The sequence below is a fragment of the Bos indicus genome, chromosome 17, assembly GCF_029378745.1.
Source record: "Bos indicus isolate NIAB-ARS_2022 breed Sahiwal x Tharparkar chromosome 17, NIAB-ARS_B.indTharparkar_mat_pri_1.0, whole genome shotgun sequence".
NCBI lineage: Eukaryota > Metazoa > Chordata > Mammalia > Artiodactyla > Bovidae > Bos > Bos indicus.
Window position 1 is genome coordinate 53,343,623 of NC_091776.1, and position 25,278 is coordinate 53,368,900.

General features: G+C 51.2%; 1 protein-coding gene and 1 pseudogene across 4 annotated transcripts in view; both read right to left on the minus strand.

Annotated features, from left to right (window-relative positions):
* Positions 1–147: 147 nt before the first annotated feature.
* Positions 148–25,278, minus strand: part of BCL7A (BAF chromatin remodeling complex subunit BCL7A) — a 30,825-nt gene continuing 5,694 nt past the window's right edge. Inside the window, exons 3-8 of one of the 4 annotated variants that reach the window (XM_070769492.1) lie at positions 22,449–22,530; positions 18,210–18,306; positions 12,906–13,073; positions 8,987–9,028; positions 6,134–6,318; positions 148–3,170 (exon numbers count right to left, since the gene is read on the minus strand). In XM_070769492.1, the coding sequence (XP_070625593.1) occupies positions 3,099–3,170; positions 6,134–6,318; positions 8,987–9,028; positions 12,906–13,073; positions 18,210–18,306; positions 22,449–22,530 (646 nt within the window). In that variant the 3' untranslated portion in view covers positions 148–3,098. The remainder of the gene's footprint in view (positions 3,171–6,133; positions 6,319–8,986; positions 9,029–12,905; positions 13,074–18,209; positions 18,307–22,448; positions 22,531–25,278) is intronic. The other 3 variants (XM_070769494.1, XM_070769493.1, XM_070769495.1) reach the window with 3 other exon arrangements.
* LOC139176871 (U2 spliceosomal RNA) lies at positions 14,383–14,563 on the minus strand (annotated as a pseudogene).

Sequence of the window (25,278 nt, forward strand, 5' to 3'; positions counted from 1 at the left end):
ACAACACCCACCCACACCATGTGGGAGCCCACAGTCCTGGCGTTCAAGTTGTACACAAAGTCAGGGCCACACTGGAGACACCAGAGCAGCCCACTCTGTGAGTAAAATCTCACAGGATCTTACTCTTTACTCCAAAATCACATGGTGTTCATGATTTGAATTTTTCTTTTATTTTCTGAAATGGAACCATTGTACATTGTACAAACCATATCTACTGATGGAATAAATAAGTGAAAAATTATACTGCTGTACAACACACCAAAAAAAAAAAAATCGTAAGAAAAAAAACAATTAGGTAACGGTGAATAAAAAGGTCTTTATATCTCTAACCAGGTCCTTGGCTGATAATGGAACATTCCAAACCATGACATCGTTGGTAATGGGAGGTCACCACCTGTGAGTCGGTCTTCCGCCTTCGGGTTATGGGTGTAAGTGCCAGCACTTTGTGGAATGTGTAACCGCAGCATCCCCAACTTCAAGTTTTGCGGGGAGTTAAGTTCGCCCTGGGAGCCCTTTAGGCTGCGGGGCCTGGTGTTGGCGGAAGGCATTCGCTTAGGACCCCCGCCTCTGGCTCGGCCGGCTGAAAGGTCTCAGATTCCGTGGTGGGAGAAGGGGTGAGGGGCGCAGGATGGCGTGGGGCAGGGCGGTGGCCCTGAAGAGCGGGCCGTGTTGGGGGAGGAAGCACATGTGGGTTTTTGCAGTCTCACCATCCCGCGTGGAAGGCCTTCCTGGCTGGCGTGGATGGGGGTGCAGGGCCGCTGGCCGCTCTGCCTGGCGTGGCCGTGGTGGGGCCCAGTCGGTCCGGACCCCCGGCCCATTTCCTACCTTCAGGCACTTCAGAGAAAAACTAATGACAGCCTCGTATCCTGGGCGTCATCTTGTGTTCACCCTCAACCGTGTCCGCTCCCCTTGCCTGTCGAGGGGACCCTGCTATTTCCACGGATGCCTGTGTTGTGATTCGTCTTCGGCTGTCTTGCTTGTCACCTCTCGTTTCCCAAAAAAAACAAAAAGGAGGAAATAGATATCCAGATTCATCTTTCATCCAAATGGAGTTTTGCTGCAAAGAAAGGAAGTTAATTCTAACTCTATAGGATCTGGAGGTAAAGCCGCCTTGAGATACGCTGAGAGGTAACTCAGAACACAGTTCTCCCAGAACTGACTGCCTGAGGGGCAAAATTGATAAGGATTTTTTAAGACAGAAACCTTCCGGCATCCTAACTTCAACATGACCATTTTCAAAGTTTGTGTGTGTGTGTGTGTGTGTGTGTGTGTTTCCCTTCCCTTGCTTCAGGAGACATGTTTGCATGAGGTATTTGAAATTCAGGAACATTTTGATTCTTCTTGAAGTGCAGGAAATAGATTGGCTCCCTTCAGAAACAAAGAAGAGCCTCACCCTCAGAAACGCTTAGAAAATGGAGTCTGGCAGACACTCCCCATGGTGGTCAGGAGAGAGATCCACACGTGAAAGGTGGGACTTGAATATATGCACCAATTGGCCGAACAGAAACAAAAACAAACGAACAAACAGAAAAAAAAAACAACAACCAACCAACAAAACCCGGAGCTCCCCCCTCCCCCCTCACACAACTCAAAGGGAGTTGGAACTCCAGTGCAGTAAAGAAAGCTCAGGAGAAGGGGTAAGGGTCTGAGGAGTCCATAGAGGAATTAAGAGCAAACCAGGCCTCAGAACCAAACAGTGAGGCAGTTCATCCAAGGTGGGGGGCGTGGGGAGAAGAGGTGCTTCTCCGTTTTAGTGACAGGAAGCTGTCCCAGTGCAGGCAGGGGATGGAGGCGGGGGAGGGACCCCAGGGCCCCCTTTCTGGAGGAGCGCAAAGCTCTCCAGTTTCTCGGGGGCCTCATTTCCGGCCTTCAAGTTCCAACCCTTGAGGCCTGCTCCCCCGTGGGGACCCTCGGAGCATCCTGGGAAAGAGACACGATCCAACTGATGGCTCCAGGAGTCGGAACAGTGTGCAGAAAGAAGCCAGTGGACTCTGGATTTCAGCCGACTGCAACCTCACCTCCCCCGCGGATGGGGCCAGGTGGAGCTGGGGAGGTAGACTAGGGCAGCAGGTGACTGTGGATTTGAAATCCAAGCGACGTCCTGTGAGAAAAAGTTCAGCACCAGCTATTCCTGACGTCTGCTCCCAGCCTCCTCTGGCCCTTTATCGTCTTAAGGAGACTGTCCTGCCATCAGCCGCAGAAGCCAGTCTGTCTTCGGAGGTGTGGGAGGTTGCCATATGGGGGAGAGGGGCTGAGGCGGGAAGTGCCAGAACAATCCAAGGGCTCTGTATGTCCCTCTGGGCAGCTGTGGGCTTGGAAACACCAGTTCAGATGCCTCAAGTAAGCCCTGGGGACAATGCCCAGACATCTGAGACTCCTCGGACCCTGGAGGCTAGCACTGTCCCCAACCAGGGCTCAGGGTGTGTCCTGCAGCCTCCCAGCTGCACCTAGAAACCAGATGGCCGGGGAGGTCCTGCTCTTCTGTGGCCTCAAGCTCTCCTTCTCCCTGCCTGGTCCACTCCAGCTGAAGTCCTGAGGCAGGGAGGAGAAAGACTCGAGGACCGGAGCAATGGCTGCCTGAACTGAACCAAGAGGGCACTTGTAAGGGGAGATGCAAAACAACCAGGAAAACATGCCAGAGGTCACCTCAAGGGCACAAGGCACAAAAAAAGAAAGCGGAAGGAATATCGGTTGAACAGTGAAAAGCCCCGATGAAAAAGCGAATTCCTGATCAGTACCACCCTCAAATAGCTTATATCATTAAATAGAGGAGTGGGGAGGAAAAAAAAAAAAAATACAGCAGCAACACAAATGTAATCTTGGCTTCAGAGACAGTGTCCAGACGCTCCTGAGCTGTCGACCCCGCCTTCCCCAGGACAGTCACTTCAAGATTCGAGTGTTTTGCTTCACAGCAGAAAGTTCTTCAGTGTCTGAGAAGTTACGCCGTTCTAGGTTTTCTTGGATTTGCACTTGGCAAACTTGTTAAGTTAGTAGTTCCCTTTGCACCCGACAGGGATCTGCTCGGGTGAGGTTGTTCAACAACTAAGCCTGCGGATGGATCTCCCGTGAGACGTGGATCAGAGGACTGAACTCGGCGTCTACATCTCCTCGGAGTTCTGTTGCGAAGCCTCCAGTTTCATCTTTTTGGAGGGTGGCACTCCTTCCAGATCCTTGGGGTTGGGAGGTGGGGGAAGAGGAAGAAAAGAGAAACGCAGGTTGACACCCCGGGAGAGCAACTCAGGTCAGCTAGGAGGTTACAAGTTGAGGGTGGACATCTGAGGTTCTGACCCCATGGCCCTGGCATGGACTCGAAAGGGTTCATGGACCCACCGGGAGCCACACACCCAAGCTACTCCTCTGTCCACCAAGTCTTCCAATTGCTCACTAACTGCAGGGTAATTATATACGCAGTTTTAAGTTTACTCTCCAAGATCGAAGGTTAGACCAACCTGGCTGTGTTGACAACAGCTCATCCAGGGCTCAGCACAGGTGCCTGGCCTGGGGCAGACATTTATGGAATGCATACACGTTGGTTATTCTGGGGGAAGGGTCTGTAGTGCCACCAAATTCCCAAGAAATTCCAGCACTCACACACACACACAAGTTCAACACTCACTCACCTACTTCTCCCTCAACTTTCTCGCTCTATCATCCCAGACAGCTCCAAACTAACCCATCCCCCAAGTTCAGCTCCTAACGTCGCCCATCCTAACCGGCGCTCCCACGGCTGGTGATGGCCCTGAAATCTGCCTGGGATACAGCTGGACAGCACCCTGGAGTCCTCCCTTCTCGCCACGCCTAACTCCATCTCCAGAGACCCTCGGCCCACCCACGGCTGCCCTTGCCAGCCGCCCCATCCACACCTGAGCCCTCCGTCCCTCGTCTGGCTGGAGCAGCACCTTGCTCCGCAGCCGCCCCGCCCAGCCTTCAGCAGAGCTCGAGAGATAGTTTCAAAACAGAGATCATACAGAGCATAACACTGATCTCGGAGCAAAATCCCAACTCCTCATCAGGCCGAGAAGGCCCCTCTCCGTCCCCTTCTCCTCGTCCGCCTGGCTCCAGCCTCCCTGGCCTCCCCTGCCGTTCCTCAGGCTGGCTTCTGCCTCTTGGCCTGTGTAACCTTTTCTCTCCTGCTCTCATCTCACTCCTTCCCGCCCACAGCATCTAGAAGGGCTTCTTTGCATCACCCTGCTCCCATTCTCCTACAGCTCGAACTGCAATCCACTTGCTGGCTCCTGGCTGTGTCTCCGCCTCCCTGAACCCATCCTCCCTGTCCCCGTGAGGACAGGGACCATGTCAGTTGGCTCACACTGCCTCCCTAGGACCCAGCTTACTGCCCAGTACACAGCGGAGGCCCAAAAGGTGCTAAACAGAGACCCCTGGGTCTTGATGGACGAGGTGAGTGAGTTTCCTGAGAGTTGATATGACGGGAAGGCAGGAATAACTGCCCCTGTCTTTCCCCTGGCTTTTCCTCGTGAAAGTGATAAAAGCTCGGTCTCAACGTAACAGGACCAAGTGGGTTGCTGTGCCTTCTGAGGAAGGGGGATACCATTCAGGCCAAGTGTCCACAGAGCATCTGCATGGGGGGGGGACAGTATATGAGCTTGGCAGTGGACGCTGGAAAGAGAACAACTGTGCCGTGAAAGAGAGGGAGCAGCAGGGAGTGGCTGAAGAGGGGGACGAGGAACCTTTTTCTTTTTTAAATGGGCAAGGCTGAACGTCAATGCTGAGCTCTCCGCTTTAGGGCGCGCACCCACTGTCTTGCTCACAAGCCGAGCGGCTCTGGAGACAAGGGCATGTCTGTGTGAGTGTGACGCCTGCGGAAGGGGCCCCATCTCAGGTCTGGGTCCCTGAACATGGGAGTGGAGGTGGGGGTGTATCAGAATGGAAGACCCCTGGACTTTCCAGATGCCGGCGGGGAGCACCAGATACCCCCGGGGTGTGGATCAGCATCTCGAGAGGCCAGGAGATGCCAGCTGCCATCCTGGCTTTTGCCAATTCTGAGGGTTGGATTTGTATTGTAATCAAATGGGCTCACACTCCGCTGGAGGCCCAGCCTTGCATCTCACACTGTGAGAATGTTTCTTTATTTTCTATCTGTACCTGGCCAACGCACTTTAACAGCTGCATACCAGGCTGTGCATCTGCCACTCCGGATTTATTAAACCCTTTCGAGACACTCAGGTTTTGGCCGGTTTTCTGCCATGGCAAACTCGTCTTTCATCATCACTGTCCTCCTGTCTTTGGGCCCCTGGAGGAGTCTTGGGTAAGCTGGCAGGGGGTTTCGGAGCCAAGGGTGCCAGGATGTGAGGGTCTGAGAGTCTCTTCCCCTTGAGGAAGGCCTGGTTGAAGGCTCCCTAGAGTACAGATCAAGCTGGTCCCCTTTCTCTGCAGCTACTTGTTTTCAGTTTCTCCCCAGGTGTGAAAATACTCAAGTGGAAATAGTCTTATTAGCTGCAGTTTTGATACCCGAGTCCCCAGACCTCTTTGATGAGCACAGACGACGGACAGTAAAAAAATTCACAACAGAAGCCAAGGCAACGCTGGGGCCTCTGCTGTGTGTCCAGCTCTGTGTTAAGTGCTACCCATATTTTCTCTCCTCTTGTCCGTGTTCTGGCCCCAAGATAGTCCTGTGATCTCACTGTGGCAGCAAGAGACACTGAGGCTCGTGTGTGTGTCAAGTGGAGGATCTGGGATTCGAACCAGGGACATTTGCTCCCATCAGCAAGGCCGCCTACATCTACACTGTCTGATTGAGACGAGATTCTGGCAAACAGTGATAACCTGGAAAGGGGACCAAGTAGCGGGGAGTGTGGTCAGATGCAAAATTCCAAAGGATGGTTCGTCTAGCATTCAGGAGTCTGAAGACCTATCTTCCCAGCTCTAAGTGAAGTTGACTTTGGGTCACTGAGACTGGGCAGTGCTTTTGTGGACCCGAATAAACAAAGTGATGAAGCTAAGGCTGGGATAAAGGACTGACCCCAAGCGGGTCCTGTGTGTCTCCTCTACCGTGGGCCCAGTGACCAGACCGGCTACAGGATGCTCATGGATCCTGCTCAATGAATACCAGAGAGTTCCAACCATCTAGAGAGCAAAGGAGAAAACAAAAACAAGAAGACACCTTTCAACGTACCCCCGACACCCCAGCAGGCTCCTGGCCGAGCTGGCTGCCCCTCTGAGACCTTGATCGAGGTACCTGAGAGATTGTGGATGTCTCTGCAGCCAGGCCCGCATCTCCAGACGGCTGCCGTTCAACTTGCTCTGAACTGTTCATCGAGTTTTCCATTGAAGACTGTGAATTCTGCTCGTCGGAAGCATCTGAGGGAAAAGCAAGATGACAGAAGCTGTTTTCAGACACAGGCGATACGGAGCCAGATGAACCACTTACTAAAAATACCTGGAACTGGGTAAGTTGGGAGGCCAGGCAGTCTGTCAGGACTGCAAGGAGCTGGGGGGCTTGGGAAGCCTCTTATTTTTTAAGGATGTCATTTTAAGCAGCCAGGCCACACTCTGCCACTGGGGACTCTGACCCTTTCCCTTGCACACCTATTACCTGCCAAGTGCCAGGAGAAGCCATGTAAAGGATGCTACAGGCTTTATGCTGCGTGCATCTGGTGCCCTCTAGTGGACACAGCCTGCTTCAACCATCATGGCTGCAGGCCCCTCCCTCCTCCATTAGCGAGTGTGGGGGAATTCACAGAGGGAACTTCTACTTTGTAAACATTTCTCTTGGTAATACGGATATTTTTCTGATTGCCATTGCAAGAACCAAAAAATACAGGGGGGAGGGAATGAAATCAGCAACTACCTCGTGTCACCCACGGCCGCCACGCCACTAACATTTTAGGGGATCTAGCCCTATTTTTCCAGATGTTTCTCCCTACATGCACTTCTAGTTCTGCATTCTCCCCAAATAGGGATCTCACAATATTTGGGAAGAATTCTGCACGTCTTTAAAAAGTCTATAAACATGAGCGCCTACAAGATGGCTGCACAGCATTCTATCAGGCTGTCATTTACATTTAATGAGTCCCTGTTTTGCTGGTCATTTGGGCTCTGTCTCATGCACCGGTCTCCCTGCTCCCCCTACCACGTTCTGTTAGCAGAAGGAAGGTGCAGGTCTTAGCAGGCTGTGGGAGGTGGTGCAGCTTTGGAAAGAGGGAGCAGCCGTTGCACCTGAAGCTTATCTTAGGCACAGAGCGCACGGAAGGAGCAGCCGCATCCCGCCCAGGGCCCTGCTCTGCTTGCATTCAAGATACCAACAACATATGTCACCCTGATTTGTTAAAAAAAAAAGAAAAGAAACACACTAAAATATTCAAGAATGTTTTACGTTCTGGGGTTTCTGAGATAGAAGCACAGCAGAGGGAAAAAATTTCCCAGGTCTAAGTTTTCTCTTTCTTTTTTTTTTTTGGCTATGCTGTGCAGCCTGTGGGATCTTAGCTCCCCGAAAGGGGATCGAACCTGCACCCCTTGCATTGGAAACACAGAGTCTTAGCCACTGAACCACCAGGAAAGTCCCCAGGCTTAATTTTTAAAGCAAGCAAGCAATTAAGAGGAAGGAGCGGGGAAAAGCAGGCAATATTCCAGAGCTTGAGGCCGGTAGGGCACAGAAGGATGGGGAGCAGGGCGGCAGGAAGGAGCTGCAGCCCTCCTTCCAGAGGCTGAGCCCTAGTATATCCCTCCCAGCGAAGGTGCCGTTAACACAGACTCTGCTCCCCCAAACCAGCTGCTCCCCCGAAACCAGCAGCCCTGAGTGCTCAGGGCAGTACCAGGAGACCCAACACCCTGCCACGGTCTGAGCTGGGTTCTCCTAACGCCATCAGGAGGGTCAGGGGGTCCACCACACCAGGACCCCTGGGCTCTTCCTACCAGCTGGTGTCTGGGTGGGGGGGACACAGGGTCTAGACACAGACTGGGTTTTTAAAATTATTTAACATATATATATTTTATTTGGCTGCGCCAGGTCAGGGTTGCAGTGCACAGGATCTTTAGTTGCGGCATGAGGGGTCTAGTTCCCTGACCAGGGATCAAACCCGGGGCACCCAGCATTGGGAGCATGGAGTCTTAGCCACCAGACCAGCAGGGAAGTCCCAGACCTGGTTCCTAATGCTGCCTCTGCCGCTTGTTCCTATGAAGCCGGGCTCCCTGTGTCAGACCCCCCCACCCTCCATAAAGTTGAGGTTGACAACAGCTGTCGAGTTGCTATGAAGATTAAATGGAAAGATGGAAAAAGGACCCAAGCGGCAAAATAATCCCACGTGGGAGTAAATGAGGGATCATCGAGGGCAGGGAACCAAACTCCCCATAAACCTGACATTTCTTTGGTATCTCTAGTTTTACCTTTAAAGACCATGTTAACAGCAGTTCCTCAAAAACACACAATTTCTATATGACCCAGCAATTCTACTTCTAGGTGTAGCCCAACAGGAACTGAAAACAAGTCTTCAAACTGTTGTTTGCAAACAAATATTCACAGGAGCATCACTCATGATGGCCCAAATGTCCATTAACAGATATGCAGATAAACACGACGTGGTCCACCCACACAACGGAGTATTATTCAGCCACGAAAAGGAACGAAGCACTGACCCAGGCTACTGTGTGGATGAACCTTGAAACCATGATGCTGAGTGACAGATGTCAGTCAACAAAAGACACAGGTTACATGACTCCATTTCTATGAAAGGACCAGGAAAGACAAATCCACAGAGACAGAAGACACAGATTGGTGGAGGCCAGGGATGGAGGAATGGGAAGTGGCAGCTGAAGGGTACAGAGCTTCCTGTCAGAGTGACGAGAACAGTTTGGAATAGACAGAGGTGGTGACTGCGCAACATTATGAATGTGCTAAATGGTACTGAATTGCTCACTTTAAAATGGTGCCTTGCATGCTATGGGAATTTCACCTCAATTTAAATAAAAGAAAAATAAATCCACGTTAACCTTATATTCTAGTTCATATTATAAGTTTGCTTTAACAAACCTTTGCAGTTGTTATTGTCCTCCTTCTCTCTTGAATACAGACCTTTTTTAAAAAAAAAAAAAAAAAGCACTTACTTTTTTGCCTGGTGTAGGTCTTAGCTGTGGCATGGGATCTAGTTCCCTGAGCAGGGATCAAACCCCAGCCCCCTGCACTGGGAGCACAGAGTTTTAGCCACTGGCCCAGGAGGGAAGTCCCGACAGAGCCCTTTCTGCCCTACATGGTGGGCTTTGCAGAGAGGAGAGGGAGGTGGGGCCAGGATGCAGGCTTAGAAATCATGAAGGTGGTGAGTCACCCACAGAGTGGGTCCACAGAGTCATGCTGACCCCTTGCCTGGCCCAAGAACACAGCGGGAACTGGCCTTGGAGCTGGCCAAGCGTTCCAGGCAGGCCCCGCTGCTGCAGCCTGGTTCTCTCAGCCCAAGGCACTGGAACTCACCCAGGGGAAATTATTTTCCAAGGGCCTAAATTTAGTCCAGGGACTTTGGACATTATGTCATTCCCTGAACTCACTTAGCAGTAAACAAGTTCAAAGCAAGGTCAACAGCTGGCGACCAACCTGCCCTGTCCTGCAGGAAGCGGACCCCCACCTGGGGAAGGCCCCTGACAGTGTGTAGGTGGGCCTGGCCCCGGGGGTGTGTCCCCTGGGCAAAGCTGGGCAACTGTGCCGGCCCAGAGGCCTGGCCTGGCGGGGAAAGGACGCTGGTGTGGTTCCCGTGGACCTGTGGCAGCGGGTAGGAGTGACAGGGTCCAAACACAGCAGCCATGAAAGCACAGACCCAGACAGAATTCCTGCAGCCGAGCTTTAAGCGACCCTTCAGGGCAAAGGAGATGCAGACCCCAAACACGGGAAAACCGAGGGCAGGCCCAGAAAGCCGGGATATGCCACACTGGCTCCGCCCCTCACCGCTCCGCCCTCCCTCTGCCCCGCCCCACCCACAAGCTCCACCCCCTTTCCCAGTGACCTGAAGTGACAGGCAACTTTCATTTGTCTCGAGGAAACAGGAAGGTGCACCCGAGGTCATGCTGCCAGCCTGAGGCCACACGGCCAGCACGGGTCGGCCCAGATGTGACCAGCCTGTCTTGCGTTCATGGCCCCGTCCCAGCACCTCTCCCCAGGCCCAGCAGGGGCCCCATGGGGAGGAGAGGGGATGCCCACGTGCTGTACACGGGAGAAGGCTGCACCAAAGCCGCTGGGACAGGATTCTCAACGGGTGTTGGTGTTTTTCCCTGTTCCCCCAGGGGACATCTGCCCCACCTGGAAACATTTTTGGTGTCACTAAAATGGAGGTGGATGCTACTGGCATTTAGCGACAGGGATGTTTCTCAGTGCTCCACCATACACAGGACACCCCCACAGCAAAGAATCACGAGGCCCCACAAACCTACAGAGCCCAGGTGGAAAGGCCCTGCTCTGGAGGAAGCCATCCTGCCCATGGCACGGGTGGAAAAGGGGAAGACCACTACAGACACTGTAGATGTCCACTGCCCTTTGTCCCCATAGCCCCTCTCCAGGGCCGCATCCTCCAGACTCATTCCCATCTGAGCAGAGATGCCAAGGGACGTGAGTACAAGACGCCTTTCAGCACCGTCGGTGCAGGGGAAAAAAGCAACTCAATTGACCCACCAACACGGGGACTATTTAAATACATCATGGTACAGTCACAGCTCTGAATGATAAGCTGGTAAAGAGAATAAGAAAGACCCGTATGTCTTAACGTGGAACTATCTCCATGGTGACTGTTAAGTGAGAGTGTTCTAAAACGGGAGGTAATCATCTCACATAGATGCTTCTAGGTACAGACTACCTCTAGAAGGCCCCACAACAGATCCAGCAGTGGTGGTCTGTTAGGGGACCTTAATCTGCATCCTAATTCAGATCCTCCTGGCACATGGGCACATTGCCCTGACCTCCCCAGGTACTTCCCTATGGTCCCTTCTGCCTGGATTTTGCTTGGTTCCCTCCTATTTCTGCTCATCCTTTAAGCCCAAGTCAGACAGCACCTCCTCCAGGAAGGCTTCCCAGAGGCCCCCAGGCTCCATTTCCCTATTGCATCTGACCACAAAGTCAAGACCCCTTATGTTCCAGGCAGTGCCAGAATGAGTCAGGAGGGCTGTTTAATTCAGACTCAGATAACCTTTGCACAGAAAATCTAAAGGAACATTCTCTTCTTCCTCAAAGACATGTGCATTTCCTCCCAGGCTCTCTACTCTTAGTAGAAAAAAAAGGTTCAAGAAACATATTAACTTTTTTTTTAAATCAGTAACAAGAAAAACAGCAGTGATCACAGGGTAAAACATAATTGCCTTTGGCCTCGGTGGTGGGGAGATGATAGGGAGTGGTGGGGAGTGTGGTAACTGGAGTATGTAGGTCCTTTGGGCCCTCCCTGGAGAGGCAGCCACATCTCTGCTCTAGCTGGTTGCAGCTCTATGGGAATGCAGGCTTCTCTTTTCAAGAGAAGCTGGAGATCGATCTTATTTTAAGTGAGATTGCTCAATTTTTAAATTTTGCCATCAAGTTCCAATTAAAAATAAAAACAACACTGGGCTTTGGGGCCACACCCACACACCACATGCTGGATCTAGTTTGTCTGCAACCTCTGTGGACTGTAATTCTCAGCTTCAATGCCTGTCTTGCCCATGAGCTCTTGGGAGTCTGGAGTGGGACTGGGCCCTGCCTGTCACCCAGGATGAGTAGGGAGCCTCTCAGGGGGCTAACAAGTGAAGTGTGTGGAAGAGACTAGAACCAGATGTGAAGGAGCTCTCCAGCACAGGACGGCCTTCTCCCCAGGAAATGCACGCCCTCCCCAAGCACCGAGAAGCCAACAGCCTTGCCCCACCGGGTAAGAGCACATCACCCCGAGCCTCTTCCTGGAAACCCAGACTGTGCTCGGGCATCTGCCAGCACCCCAGACCCACTGGCCCTGCCCCTCCACCTCTCTCCCATCACAGACGACGGCAAGGCCATTTCTCCAGGCACCAGGAGTCACTCTCAAGCCCCCTCTCTCACGGCCCATGCACCATCCATCAACACGCTCTGAAACACACCAGTATTAGACAATCGGAAACTATTGTTCATTTTCTGAGGTCCAATAATAGTCACTGTGATTATGTAAGGGAATGTCCTTATTTTTAAAAGAGGCACAGTGAAGTGTTTAGAGATAAGACATCATAAAGTCTACAATTTAACGTCAAGTGGCCCCAGAAAAAAATATTTTTAGGCAAAACAAAAACAAAACAAAAAAACCCCTCAAACAACAACAGCCTCCAACAAAAAAACAAAAGACCCCAAACATTAAATATCAACAATTGACGAAATCGACTTGTGGGTATACAGTAAAGTATTACACTATTCTTTCATTTTTTTGGTATATTGGAAATTTTCCATTTAAAGAGAACCTAGGGACTTCCCTGGTGGTCCAGTGGTTAAGACTCCATGTTTCTGACGCAGGGGGCATGGGTTTGATCCCCAGTCGGGGAACTAAGATCCCACAAGCCATGCAGCATGGCCCCAAAAATAAAGAAATAAACAGAGAACCCAGAAATCTAAAAATAAACAAACCTATACATACGAATAGGGCTTCCCTGGTGGCTCAGTGGTAAAGAATTTGCCTGCCAATTCAAGTTCAATCTCTGGGTTGGGAAGATCCCTTAGAGAAGGAAATAGCAATCCACTCCAGTATTCTTAACTGGGAAATCCCATGGACAGAGGAGCCTAGAGGGCTACAGCCCATGGGGTTGAAAAGAGTTGGACAAGACAGCTTCTAAACAACAAGAATATGAGCTCTAGGCATTACCTGTCTCTACCGTTACCTTCTGGGGGCCAGAACTTGGCAGGACCTCCTTAAAGTCCCTTCCAGCTGCCTGGCTGAAAGCTGGCTATAGAGAGGTCTCTCTTGAGCCCCACCCTCGAGGGCACATACCTTCGGCCCCGGGGAGCTCCTTCCCATCGACCTGGGCCTCGTCCACCTTGGTGTCAGTGCCATCGCCGGGCGCGGCTGAGTTGGGCTCAGGAGCAGGGCTGGAGTTGCTGCTGTTCTCCTGTTTGATGGGGGAGGCATCTGCGATGGAGCTCTGGTTGCTGTTATCATCTGCATGGCAAGGGAACAGAATCACAGCGTGAAATGCTGCAGCTGCTGAGAAAAGAGGGGTAGGAGGTCATGAGTCTCTATTTGGGTGAAGAAACCAGGTATCTCGTGGGCCTGGCTCTGAAGCAATGCAGAGGCTGGAGCACGGTCCCAGGAGGCAGCATCGCCAAACTGTTTCATGGGATCTGATCCAGCCCTGGGCCAACTGCACTTGATACAAAATTAAAGGGAGAGACAGAAAGAGAAACAAGTTCACAACAGAAAGTGAACATTTTACAGGACAAGGTCCCAGGCTCACTAACAAGTCAATGCCATTAAAAAAAAGAAGGAGGGTACTTCCCTGGTGGTCCAGTGGTTAAGAATTTGCCTTGCAATGTAGGGGATCGGGTTCAATCCCTGGTTGGAGAAGACCCCACATGGCTCGGAGCAACTAAGCCCCCCCACTGTATTGAAAGATCCTGAATGCTGCAACGGACACAGCCAAATCAATCAATCAATATTTTTTAAAAAAAGAGAAATGGGAAAGATCATTGTCATATTACAGATTAAAGAAATTTAAGAGACCTAACAACTAAACATGACGTGTGGGATTTATCTGGGTCGTGTTTTGAATGCACCAGCTCCGAGAGACATTTGGGGACAACTGGGGAATTGAATACAGTCTGGAGTTTCAAAGTAAGGAATTAATTTTGTTAGGAGTGATAATGGTACAGTGGGTAGATAGAAATGTCATTTATCACTGACACATGCTGAAGTGTTTAGGTACAGACTTAAGTATCATGGTGTGGGGGAAATGTACTTTAAAATCTAGCACAGGTTGCATGCAACTGTCATAATTCCCTGAATTTCATACTCAAGAGCTGTGCAATTTTGAATTTGTAAATTGTATTTCAATTAAAAAAAAACCTAACACATTCAAAAAATAGGTGAGGCAAATGTGGCATCATATTATGAAAATCTAGGTGGGTGGGCATGTGGATTTCATCAAACAATTCTCTCTAATGTTCTCTATTATGACATTTTTTTCATACTAAAAAGGAAAAGGGGAAGAAAGTTCATTGGGCAAAAAGGGCACTAGGGGTGGAGCTGGGGGTCCTGGGGGTACATACCTGCTTGCCCTGGATCCTCTCTTGGGCACAAAGAGTCATTTTCTTTTCTTTCTTTCTGTATTTTGCTGCACCACATGGCTGTGGGATCTTAGTTCCCGACCAGGGATTGAACCTGGGCCCTCGGCAGCGAAAGCTCAGAGTCCTAGTCACTGGTCTGTAGGGAATTCCCTACAATCTGTCTTTTCATACTGAGTTATTCCCCGAGGGGGAGCACCGTTCCTGGAGGTACTGCAATGCCAGGTTGATGTGTGGAGCAGACAGCACAAGCTGCTAGCCCAGTGCCTTCCTCCAAAGATCCATGTACTACACTGTCCTCGGATAGAGATATTAAACTGATAAGAACAGATACCACACTTCGTTTTAGCCAACAGGCCGAGAAGCGATCAGAGTCATTTTAACCTACAGATACCCACATGATCATTTCAAAAATATTACTACAGCTTTACCCTGCTTTTCTGGGCCATGCTGTGCACCTGGGACCAAAGCCATTTTTGTAAAAACGAGAGAGAGAGAAACAGAGACACAGAGAGAGGGAGAGGGAGAGGGGAGAGGAGAAGCAACCACATCAACATGTCCGGGGCACCGACTACGTGCTGGGCACCAGGCCGGGGCATCTACAGTCACCTTGTTTAATCTCAGAAGCCTCCCAGGTGGGGAAACTGAGTCTCAGCAGCAGAGCCCTCGCTCATGCTGGTCTGCCCAGCCCCCAACGCCAAGCCTTTCCTCTGCTTCCACCTGGCGAGGCAGCACCAGGCAGCCCCGCAGCCCTGACTTGGTAAATTGCACCTTATTTTAAGTGTACTCTGGGGCACTCATTACACAAAAGCACCCTCTTGTGAATTCTAGGACTTAAAAAAAAATAATAATAAAGATGTAAACTCCCCCTGGTTTATCTTTCGAGAAAAATCTAAAGTTCCTCTCTATGCCAAGATATACATACGGGAGTGTGTGTGAGAAACACAGAACGCAAAGCCACAACCTGTGGGTGCTTGCACGGGGTCATGCTGATTAAGGACAGTAAGCACTAACGTTTAACGATCAGCTGCCCTGAACCTAGCCTGGTAACCTGGTAACGGCATGACCCTGATGCTCGGGCTGACCCCAGGTGGATCCTGGAGACTTATAAACAGCTGGATGCAGAAGCTCTGTCCCCTCACTTCGTCCCAGGTCCATCCATCTGCCTGGAGCATTCCAGGTAATTGTAACCAGGCCCACAACTTTCCCTGAGCTTTCAGGCTTCCACGACCCGTGGTCAGACTTGGGTCTTTCTTGGCTGCACAGGTACTAAAATAAAATGGAAAGTGAGCACGGTTCCTGAGTCAGGGACCCAGGTTGCTTGGCATTCTGGATTTTCCTTGGGAGTTAAGTCTGGGCTAGTGGACATAAACTTGAACTCTCCAAAGGACCTCGGACGCCAGCACTGACACTGACGAACTTCCTAACTCTAGGCAAGGTACTTCACCTTCTTCAGCCCTGGTTTCTGTACAAAAGGGGCTCACTACCAGGACTGAATGAGGTGATGCCTCAAATGGGCTTAGCAAGATGCTTGCTTGGCACACCGGGATGGCTTCTTAAACGTTAGTGACTGACACACCCAGGCCTTTAAGGGACTGTCTTATTTAATACTCATAACAACCTTGTGAAGTAGGTATTACCATCCCTGTGTGACAGGTTAAAAACAGACAAACCCAAGGCTACATGTTCAATAACTAGCTCATGATCATCTAGAGGCGATCCTAGCAGAGTCACATTAGAATCCAGGTGGAATCTGGCTCTCTGCTCTAAAGGTTCTCACCTGTAATTCTATGAATGAACTGAAACCAAGCCAGGCCAGGGCTCTCCTTGGTACCCAGAGGGTAGGGATGCTGACCAGCCCCAGGGAGACAGGGTATGCCCCAACTCAAATACCTATTTCTTTGTTTTTTCATATTTATTTGGCTGTGCCGGGTCTTGTGTCATATGAGATCTAGTTCCCTGACCAGGGATCGAACCTGGGCCTCCTGCTTTGGGAGTGCAGAGTCTTAGCCACTGGACCACCAGAGAAGTCCCCAAAAAGCTGTTTTTGAAAATGAAATGCATCTTGATTATGACTGTATGGCTAGTTGGGGTCCAGGTGTGTGTTGTGTGAGTGTGTGTGACTTTCTTGACATGTTAACCGTCAGCAAACACCCGCCTCTGCTTTTTTCTGAAGCCAGTTTGGCAACCAGCAAGAATCCTTGCCCTCAGAGCTTGTGACTGTCTTCCAGACTAGTCAGTTTGTGCGAACGGGGAAGTCTGCTAGGCTCCCTTCCCCCAGTTAAGACAGCCCTGGACCCGGAGGATTAGGAACTAGATCCAGCCAAGGTTCCCTTTTGATTATTTGTTGATTTATCTAATACCACTATGCTGTGCAAAAAGAAAACTCAGGTGGTCAGAAGGACAAAAGACACAGCAACTGGGATCGAGACGGAGAATGGCAAGCGCTGGGAGCTCTGAGGCCAGTGGGGCAGGCACGGGACAAAACGGGAGGTGAGCCTGGTGGGCCTCGTGAGGCCGGCTCTCCCCACAGGGACGGCTGCTTCTGCTCCAACGGGCTGTGACCTCAAGGATTCACACGCCCAAGGACTGGCAGATCTGATTCCTCAGAGGAAGGCAGAAAAGCAGATCTCTGATAGTTTATAAATATCAGAAACTCAATTTTTTAGCCACTTCCAGTTCAAATCTCTGCAGTTAGAGGTCAGGTGGTGGTTCTCCTTGATGGGGTGGGGACGGCCAGGAGCGGATACCCTGTGGATTGCTGGGAACCTTCTTTTTAAAAAAAAAAAAAAAAATTATTCATATTTATTTGGCTGTGCTTGGCAAATAGATCTGTGGTGGCACTCAGATCTCCTTAGATCTTATAGTTGTAGCATGTGGGATCTAGTTCCCTGACTGGGGATCGAACCTGGGTCCCTTACACTGGGAGCACAAAGTCTTAGCCACTGGGCCACCGGGGAAGTCCCAACCTTCTGTCTTGATTTGGGCCGGTTACAAAAGGGTGTGTAGTCTGTGAACATTTCATGGAGCCATACACTTATGATGTGTGCTTTTCCTAAGATAAAAAGGTTAAAAGAAAAAAAAAAAAAAAAACGCCAGCAGTGTCAAAACACTTGCAGACTGGTTAAAGCACGGGCCCCCAACTCCCGGGCCATGAGCCGATACCCGTCCGTGGCCGCACAGCAGGGGAGGAGTAGCAGACGAATGAGCAAAACTTCATTCTGTATTTACAACCACTCCCCACTGCTTGACTTCCCCCTGGTCCGTGGAAAAACTGTCTTCCACGAAACCAGTCCCTGGTGCCAAAAATGCTGGGGACCGCTGGGCTAAAGCATGCTCCAGCCTGGATCTGATCAATAGGACACTGGTTACAACTTTTGAAATATGACAGCAAAGGAAATTAAGCCATCAATGTAGAAGGGCAAGTCCCAGGGTCCCAGAATGATTCACGTGAAGTCAGAAATCCAGTTAGAGCTTCCCAGTAGCCCAAGCAAAACAGGAAATGGGAAACAAGAGTCATTTACATGATATGTCAGGCCCAGGAGAAAAAGAGATAGTTACTCCAAAAAACTTCCTGGGCACATGGGACTCACAGAACATCTCCTGTGAGGTTTGTGTCACTGGGTGAGAAGGAGGTCTTATTTAATATTTCTGGCTCAGGTTTTGAAAATATTTACTTATTTAGCTGCACCAGGTCTTAGCTGTGGCATGTGGGATAGAGTTCCCTGACCGGGGATTGAACCTGGGCCCCCTACACTGGAAGTGTGGTGTCCCTGGACCTCCAGGAAGACCCACTCTGGCTCATTTTATGATTCTTGGCTCGTTGCTCTGGGAAAAGAAGCTTCTTCTCCTCCGATGAGCCTCTTCCTTGGCACTGGGGCCTCCCGGTCCTGCCCAGCCTGCCCAGCCCTCCTACCCCTGGCCTGGAATGTGAACAAACCTGCTGGCAAAACAAAAACACAGCCGAGCGCTCCGGGCAGGAGACGGGCCCGGCCGGCGGCCGCGCGAAGCTCACCATGCATGTCCATCATTCCCGGGGAGGAGCTGTTCTCCGGCGTGGTCACCTCTGAGCCACACTTCTCATCTTTGCCCTTCTTCTTGTTCTTGTTTTTCTGGAGGAGAAAAGTGATGCAGAAACCGAGTCACTGAATTGTCCATGTCTGCACACACAAGTGAGACCCTGGGGAACGGGATGAGTATTTTATTCCGAGGACGCATCTTGGAGCTCCCACATCTCTGGAGGGCTCCACCGGCCTGCCTTTGAACATGTCCCACGAGGGGGGTCCCCTTGCTTTGGGATCAAGGAGCCCTGTGGAGGGGAAGTTTCTGGGGGGTGGGCTGGCGATGCTGGGGGTAACACCACCTTGCTTGTAGGGGCTACCCCGCAGGCCTGCAAACACCCTGGCTGGTGGGAATTTCCCCTGGTGAAAAGGCCGTGGTCCCTCAGCCCGAAGCTGGTACAGGAATGCCAGGTGAGGGATGGAAAAGCCAGCTCGTGCACTTCTACTAGGCCCCAGACACTGCCTTCCTTAAAGACAGTCAGCTGACTTCTGACCCAACTCTGGAGACCAGGTGAGGAGGGAAAGCCCAGGGAGGAAGCAGGGGTGAAGGGGATGCTCTTTACATGTGGTTCCATTTTTTTTTAACTTATTTATTTGGCTGCACCAGGTCTTAGTTGTAACATTCGGGATCTTTAGTTGTATCATGTGGGATCTAGTTCCCTGACCAGGGATTGAACTTGGGTCCCCTGCATTGGGAGCATGGAGTCTTAGCCACTGGACCACCAGGGAAGTTCCATGTGGGACTGTGTTGGAAACAACCTAACTGCCTCCATTGGAAAAAGTCTTGTTAAACAAAGTTCAGTACATTCATTCACTGCAACGGTATGCACCAATTACAGACGCCAGGGAAGCTCTTCCATACAAATGCAGAAAGATCCACAGAAATATCCACATATTAAAATATTTTAGTATCCCCGAGATGTATAAAAGACGCAGAACACATGAACAGGATGCTGCCATTGGTGGTAAAGGAAGAGCATAAAGGAATGTGTGTGTGTGTGTGTGTGTGTGTGTGTGTGTGCGTGTGTGGGTGGGTGTGCACATGCACACGCTCCCTGGAAGGATACATGAACATCGGTCGTCTCCAAGGAAGAGAGCTGGGGGGGGTCGGAGGTACTCATGGGAATGGGATGCAGATTTACAAAAAGATAATACTGGGGACTTCCCTGGTGGGCCAGTGGCTGGGACTCTGAGCTCCCAAGTCGGCGGGCCAGGGTTCGATCCCTGGTCAAGGAACTAGGTCCCACATGCTGCAACTAAGAGCCAGTACAGCCAAATAAATAGAAAATATATTTTTTTAAAAAGATAAGGCTATTAAAAAAATAAAGTAACATTTAAAGAATATGCAAATATACAGAGACAGATAGTTGACTCCAGGATCTTCAGGACAGTATGAGTTTTCCTTATTCTTTATGGGTTAATGAGAACATTCTGGAATTACAGTGATGATGGTTGCAGCACTGTGAACATACCAACATTGGCTGGCACAATTTAAAAGCGTGAATTTTATGCAGGTGAATTGTCATAGTTGTTTTTTTAAAAAGGGTTTATAAGTAACATTTGAATCTTGTAACATGTTTTACCTATTTAAGAGAATAAAAATTTCAAGAAAATTCTGAAGAAAAAAAATGATATAACCATGCCATTAATGGGCATTTAAAAACATGAAAAGCTGTCCTTTTCCAATGCAGATTCCCAGCCACCACCATCAGAGATGCAGATTCAGCTGTCTGGGGTGGCACCTGGGAACCTGCATTTTGTCGAGACTCCCAAGGGATCAAGTGCTCAGCCAGGAGTGGGACCCATCGCCTGAGAGGGAGCGGGCAGGAATATTGTACATCTCAGCTCAGAGATGACAACGAATTAGCATCTAAGCGCCGTCTGCACAGCCACGCTGAGCTAAGTTCTTCCCATATGATATACTGCCTTTGCTCTGTTGCAGAAAACCCCAGGAGCCAGATAGTAATGCTCCAGTGCACAAAAGAGGGGACTAAGACCCAGCAAGGTGGGGTCACCTGTCTGGAATCACAGGTTAATTGAGGCTATCCTGTCCAACTCCACAGCTAGAGGTCTCTGTCCAGCCCTGGGCTGCCCTGTCCTTCCCAAAACCCCATCGATTACGTTTTCTCCTTGATCACAATCCATTTGGCGCTTCCCTGATGTCTGTTTCATGCTATTCTATAATTATCTTCCCCCAACGAGATTATAAATTCCTTGAGAGCAGGGACCACATCTTCTCAAATGCAACCGGCGTTTATACAACACCTAATGATGTGCAAGGCGCAGACATGGGCAGGAGCCAGAAGCTGCCTTCCAGGAGGCTGGCCGCACTCTGCTCTCCCTCTGGAATGGCCCACACTGAAGGCCGTGATGGTCTGTGTTGGTGCCTCTGGGGTAAAGCAGCCCTGGTGGCTCCATGAGCCAGGCCAGGACCAGAGGGGACGACACGCCACCGCCATCTCAGCCCAGTGTCGACTCACCTAGGGGCTAACATGTGATCAAAGGGTCAAGAACAGTGCCTCAGCCCTGTCTGGAGACCCCAGACTTGTGGGGTAGGTCATTGGAAATGGCGGAGGGAGGCTTTGCCCTGCCTTTTTTATTTTTTTGGCCAAGCCACGTGGCATGTGGGATCTTAGTTTCCTGACCAAAGGATCGAACCTGGGTCCTCGGTAGTGGAAGCACCGAGTCCTAACCACTGGACCGCCAGGGAATTCCCTGCCCCTCCTTAGGTCCCTAGTAACCTACCAATCATGCATACTGTCACGACTGGAAGCACGTATGTCAGTGTGAGCCACCCTCGCATGAGCAGGGACGGCACTCCAGGCCAAAGGAACAGCCCACGGGGAGGCTAGTTGGTCGGACCATTCTGGATTTTGACTGGAAATGATAGTAGCTGACCCGGGGGTCTTTGAGGGTAACCTGCCTGGGAGCCAAAGAGCTGCAAAACTATCTGTGATGTGGGGCAGCTGCCAGCCATCAATCCCTAAAATTAGGACAGCATATTAAAAAGCAAAGACATTACTTTGGCAACAAAGATCTGTCTAGTCAGAGCTATGGTTTTTCCAGCAGTCATGTATGGATGTGAGAGTTGGACCATAAAGAAAGCTGAGTGCCAAAGAATTGATGCTTTTGAACTGCAGTGTTGGAGAAGATTCTTGAGAGTCTCTTGGACTGCGAGGAGATCCAAGCAGTCAATCCTGAAGGAAATCAGTCCTGAATATTCATTGGAAGGACTGGTGCTGAAGCTGAAACTATAATACTTTGGCCACTTGATGCGAAGAACCGACTCATTGGAAAAGACCCTGATGCGGGTAAAGAATGAAGGTGGGAAAAGGGGATGACAGAGGATGAGATGGTTGGATGGCATCACCGATGTGATAGACATGAATTTGAGTAGGGTTCGGGAGTTGGTGATGGACAGGGAAGCTTGGCATGCTGCAGTACATGGGGTTGCCAAGAGTGGGACAGGACTGAGCAATTGGACTAAATTTAAGATTAGGCACAGACACCAGGGCTCCCCCTAGTGGTCACAGTCATCGCTCCGCCTGGAACCCTCCCCTTAACAACTAAGTGCCCAGGCTTCTCTGCGCCACTCTCTGGGGTCACCCTTCACCAGCAGCTCCAACCCCCAGAAGGCTCTCCAAGAGTAGAGAATATGTGCTTTGGAGTCAGACAGATCTGACAGTTGCTGTGTGACTCTGGGGAAATGGCTTTGCCTCTCTGAGTTAGTGTCTTCCTTTGTACAGGGTGGATACAGAGCTCAACTCCACGAAGTAATGTCTGACAGATGGTCAGGGGCCAGGAATGGCCCTACGATGATGGCGGAGGGCCTGCCTGTCTGCAGGTACCACCATGCCCACCCCAAAACCATGGTGCTCAGTCTATGAGAGGGGACACCTTGGCGCTCAAGTGTGGGGCAAATCGTAGGGCTCCTGTCGGAAGAGGCGACTTGCAGGGGACACTCCCCCCTTCTCTGAGGGCCAAACTCAGGCTGGACTATGGGGGAGGGGTAGACTACTGGGGGAGGGGTAGATCCAGCAGCCTCTCCAGCCCCAAGCTGGATCCTTCTGCTTTCCAAGTGTTCTGCCCCCAGGTCCCCACATGGAGGGTGGCAGTGGACAGCCAGTCCCCTGTCGCCATGGTGGGGAGCGTGGACGGGCAGCCCCACTCCAGGGACCAGCTCCCATACTCACATCGTCAACCTTTGGCTCCGTCACGGGGACCCACTTGTAGATTCGCAGGGATGTGTCACCCACAGTCACCCACTTCTTCTCCCTGCAGAGGACGAGGAAGAACCCGTTACCAGGGGGCTTCTGGGGTGGACCCCTGCTCACGCTGGTGGGGGGTGTGGGCCACATGCCCTTGGAGCAGCTGTGACACAGCAACTACCCCAGGTGGGGCTGAGAGAACGTCTCTGGATCATGCAGACGCAGGTGTGAATCCCAGCACTGGCTGGGATCCCCCCATCCTGCCCCCCACCGCCGAGGGTAAGTCACTTCACCAGCCAGAGCCTCAGTTTCCCTATCTTTTGGACCACATGGGGTTGTCAACCTCTCCAGGTGGCCACAAGAATTACGGGAGACAAAGCATGTGGACACTTTCTTGTATTTGGGTAGAAGTGCTTGGTAAGATGGGAGTGGGGGCAGGTCACTGCCACTGGGATGATTCCTCTGGATGAAGGGAACCAGAAAACTGGGCCACCTGAGCCCTCTGGACAGCAGAGAGATCGTCAGACCAACAGGGCATTTCCTCCAGTGGGGCTAGGGTGGGGTGGGAGGGTCTTCAACAAGGGCATCCAGGGGCTCGCCCCGCCCTCCTGGCAAGTCCTCTGAGGTCCTGGGAAGGGAGGCGGGAGCAGAGAGCATGAGTGCCAGTTCCCCAGGCTCTTCCGGGCGAGTGCCAGTTTGATCAGCACGGGGGCAAACCTGGATGCCCAGTGGCCTCGGCCCCCAGACACTGATGCTCAAGGATGGCGACAGGAAGCTCGGCCCGGGCGGAGGGCAGCAGCCAGGTGGGAGGTTGCTCCGAGACCCTACACTCAGAGATGGGCTTGAGTTCAGGGTCTCAGCTTCTAATATCTGCACCGCTGCCCCTGACCCACCCTCAGCTGCATCCTGAACGCCTGGGGCACAGTTGTCAAAGGCAGGTTGACAGTGAGAAGTAAGCCACAAGCCATGGGAAGGAAAGCGAGTGACTAGTTTTCACCAAAGGTAATGATAATGACCACTCTCTCCTCCCACCTCTCTACTCCAAGCATCATCTTCCTCCTCTAGTAATCACCCCAGCCTCCCAAGTTTGGTCCCGACCTCTCACAGCCTAAAAATCAGGTCCTGTAGCTTCCTGCCCCTAGCACTAGGGGTGACAACCAGAGACCACATGCCTGAGGAAACAGAGGCTCAGGGAAAGCTCCCCCAGAAGAAAGGCTGGGATTCCAACCAGGTCGCTGGGGCTCTGGAGTCCACATTCCCAGCACCAGACTCTGCCGTCTCAGAGACGTGGGAGGTCACGCTAAGGAAATCAGCTGATTCAAGGGCCCCATGAGATGATGTCGGGGCCAGACACACACCTGCTGCAGGTGGCATGGCAGCCAGGAGACCTCAGCAATTTTAGCAACAGGGGTTGCACCAGAGCTGAGAATTACGAGCGGCTGCGGACACCTTGTCCAGCCTCCCCGCCAAGACCTTGGCCTTGGGTCCTCCCCTCCATGGGAAAGTAGACCGAGCTAAAGGGACACATTCCCACCAGCTGGCACCAACCCACCACCGGGACTTCTGGGGACCCAGCTAACCAAAACCACAGACACTTCCACGCCCCAAACTGTGCCTGCATGGTTCCCAAAGTCCTCTGCTGGAAGAAGCTAAGGCCTGGCTTTTTTTTTCAGTTCCCCAACCAGGAATCGAATCCTAACCCCCTGCAGTGGAAGCACTGAGTCCTAACCACTGGACTGCCTGGGAAGTCCCTAGGGCCTGGCTTTTATCAACATTTATCCTACTATGCAGAAGACTTCTGAAAGTCCCTTGGACTGCAAGGAGATCACACCAGTCAACCTTAAGGGAGATCAACTCTGAATACTCATTGGAAGGACTGATTCTGAAGCTGAAGCTCCAGTATTTTGGTTTGGTCATCTGATGCAAACAGCCAACTCACTGGAAATGGCCCTGATGCTGGGAAAGACTGAGGGCAGAGGGAGAAGAGGGCGTCAAAGGATGAGATGGCTGGATGACCTCACCGATGCAATGGACATGAACTTGGGCAAACTTTGGGAGATGGTGAGGGACGGGGAGGCCTGGCCTGCTGCAGTCCATGATGTCGCAAAGAGTTGGACACAACTGGGCGACAAAACAACAACAACAATTCTACTGTGACCGTTTCTAGTGCCTTCTGTGTGATAAGCACTACACACACTTGCTTTAATTTTCCCATAATCTCTGGTGACAGTAAATAGTCACCTTTCCTGTTTGTTAAAGAAACTGAGGTAGGGGGAGGTGGAGTCATTCTCACCAGTGTTCACACCTCCCTGCCACGCTGCTTTCTGGAGTAGCTCCCCCAGCCCCCAGCCCTGTCCCTTTAAGCCTTGAGAGAATTAAATAAAGGCAGGTACCTAAGTCACCATCCACCTGTCCCCAACCTCCTGGAGGCAGGATGGATGACCCACAACCCCAGTCTTTCCCCATCTCCATTCTGAATAACCAGAAGGTGCCTGGAAGGGACAGAGACATTCCAAGAAACAACCTCGGTGACAAGGCAGCCATCACAATAGCCTTTGTGTGCTGAGAGCTTACTTCATGCCAAATGCTTTATTTACACAGGCCTATCAGAGGGGAACTATTGTCATCCTGCTTTACAGATGAGGAAACGGGAGGCCCAGAGAAGTTATACCACTAGTTCACGGTCACGCAGCTACCGCAATGGCAGAACCGCGGTTGGACGTGGGCTGTGACCCCTGGTATTCTGTCTCCCGTGAAAAACACTAAGAAATGACTCCATAGAGCTCATCAGCCACAGAAGCTGGACAAAGAGGCA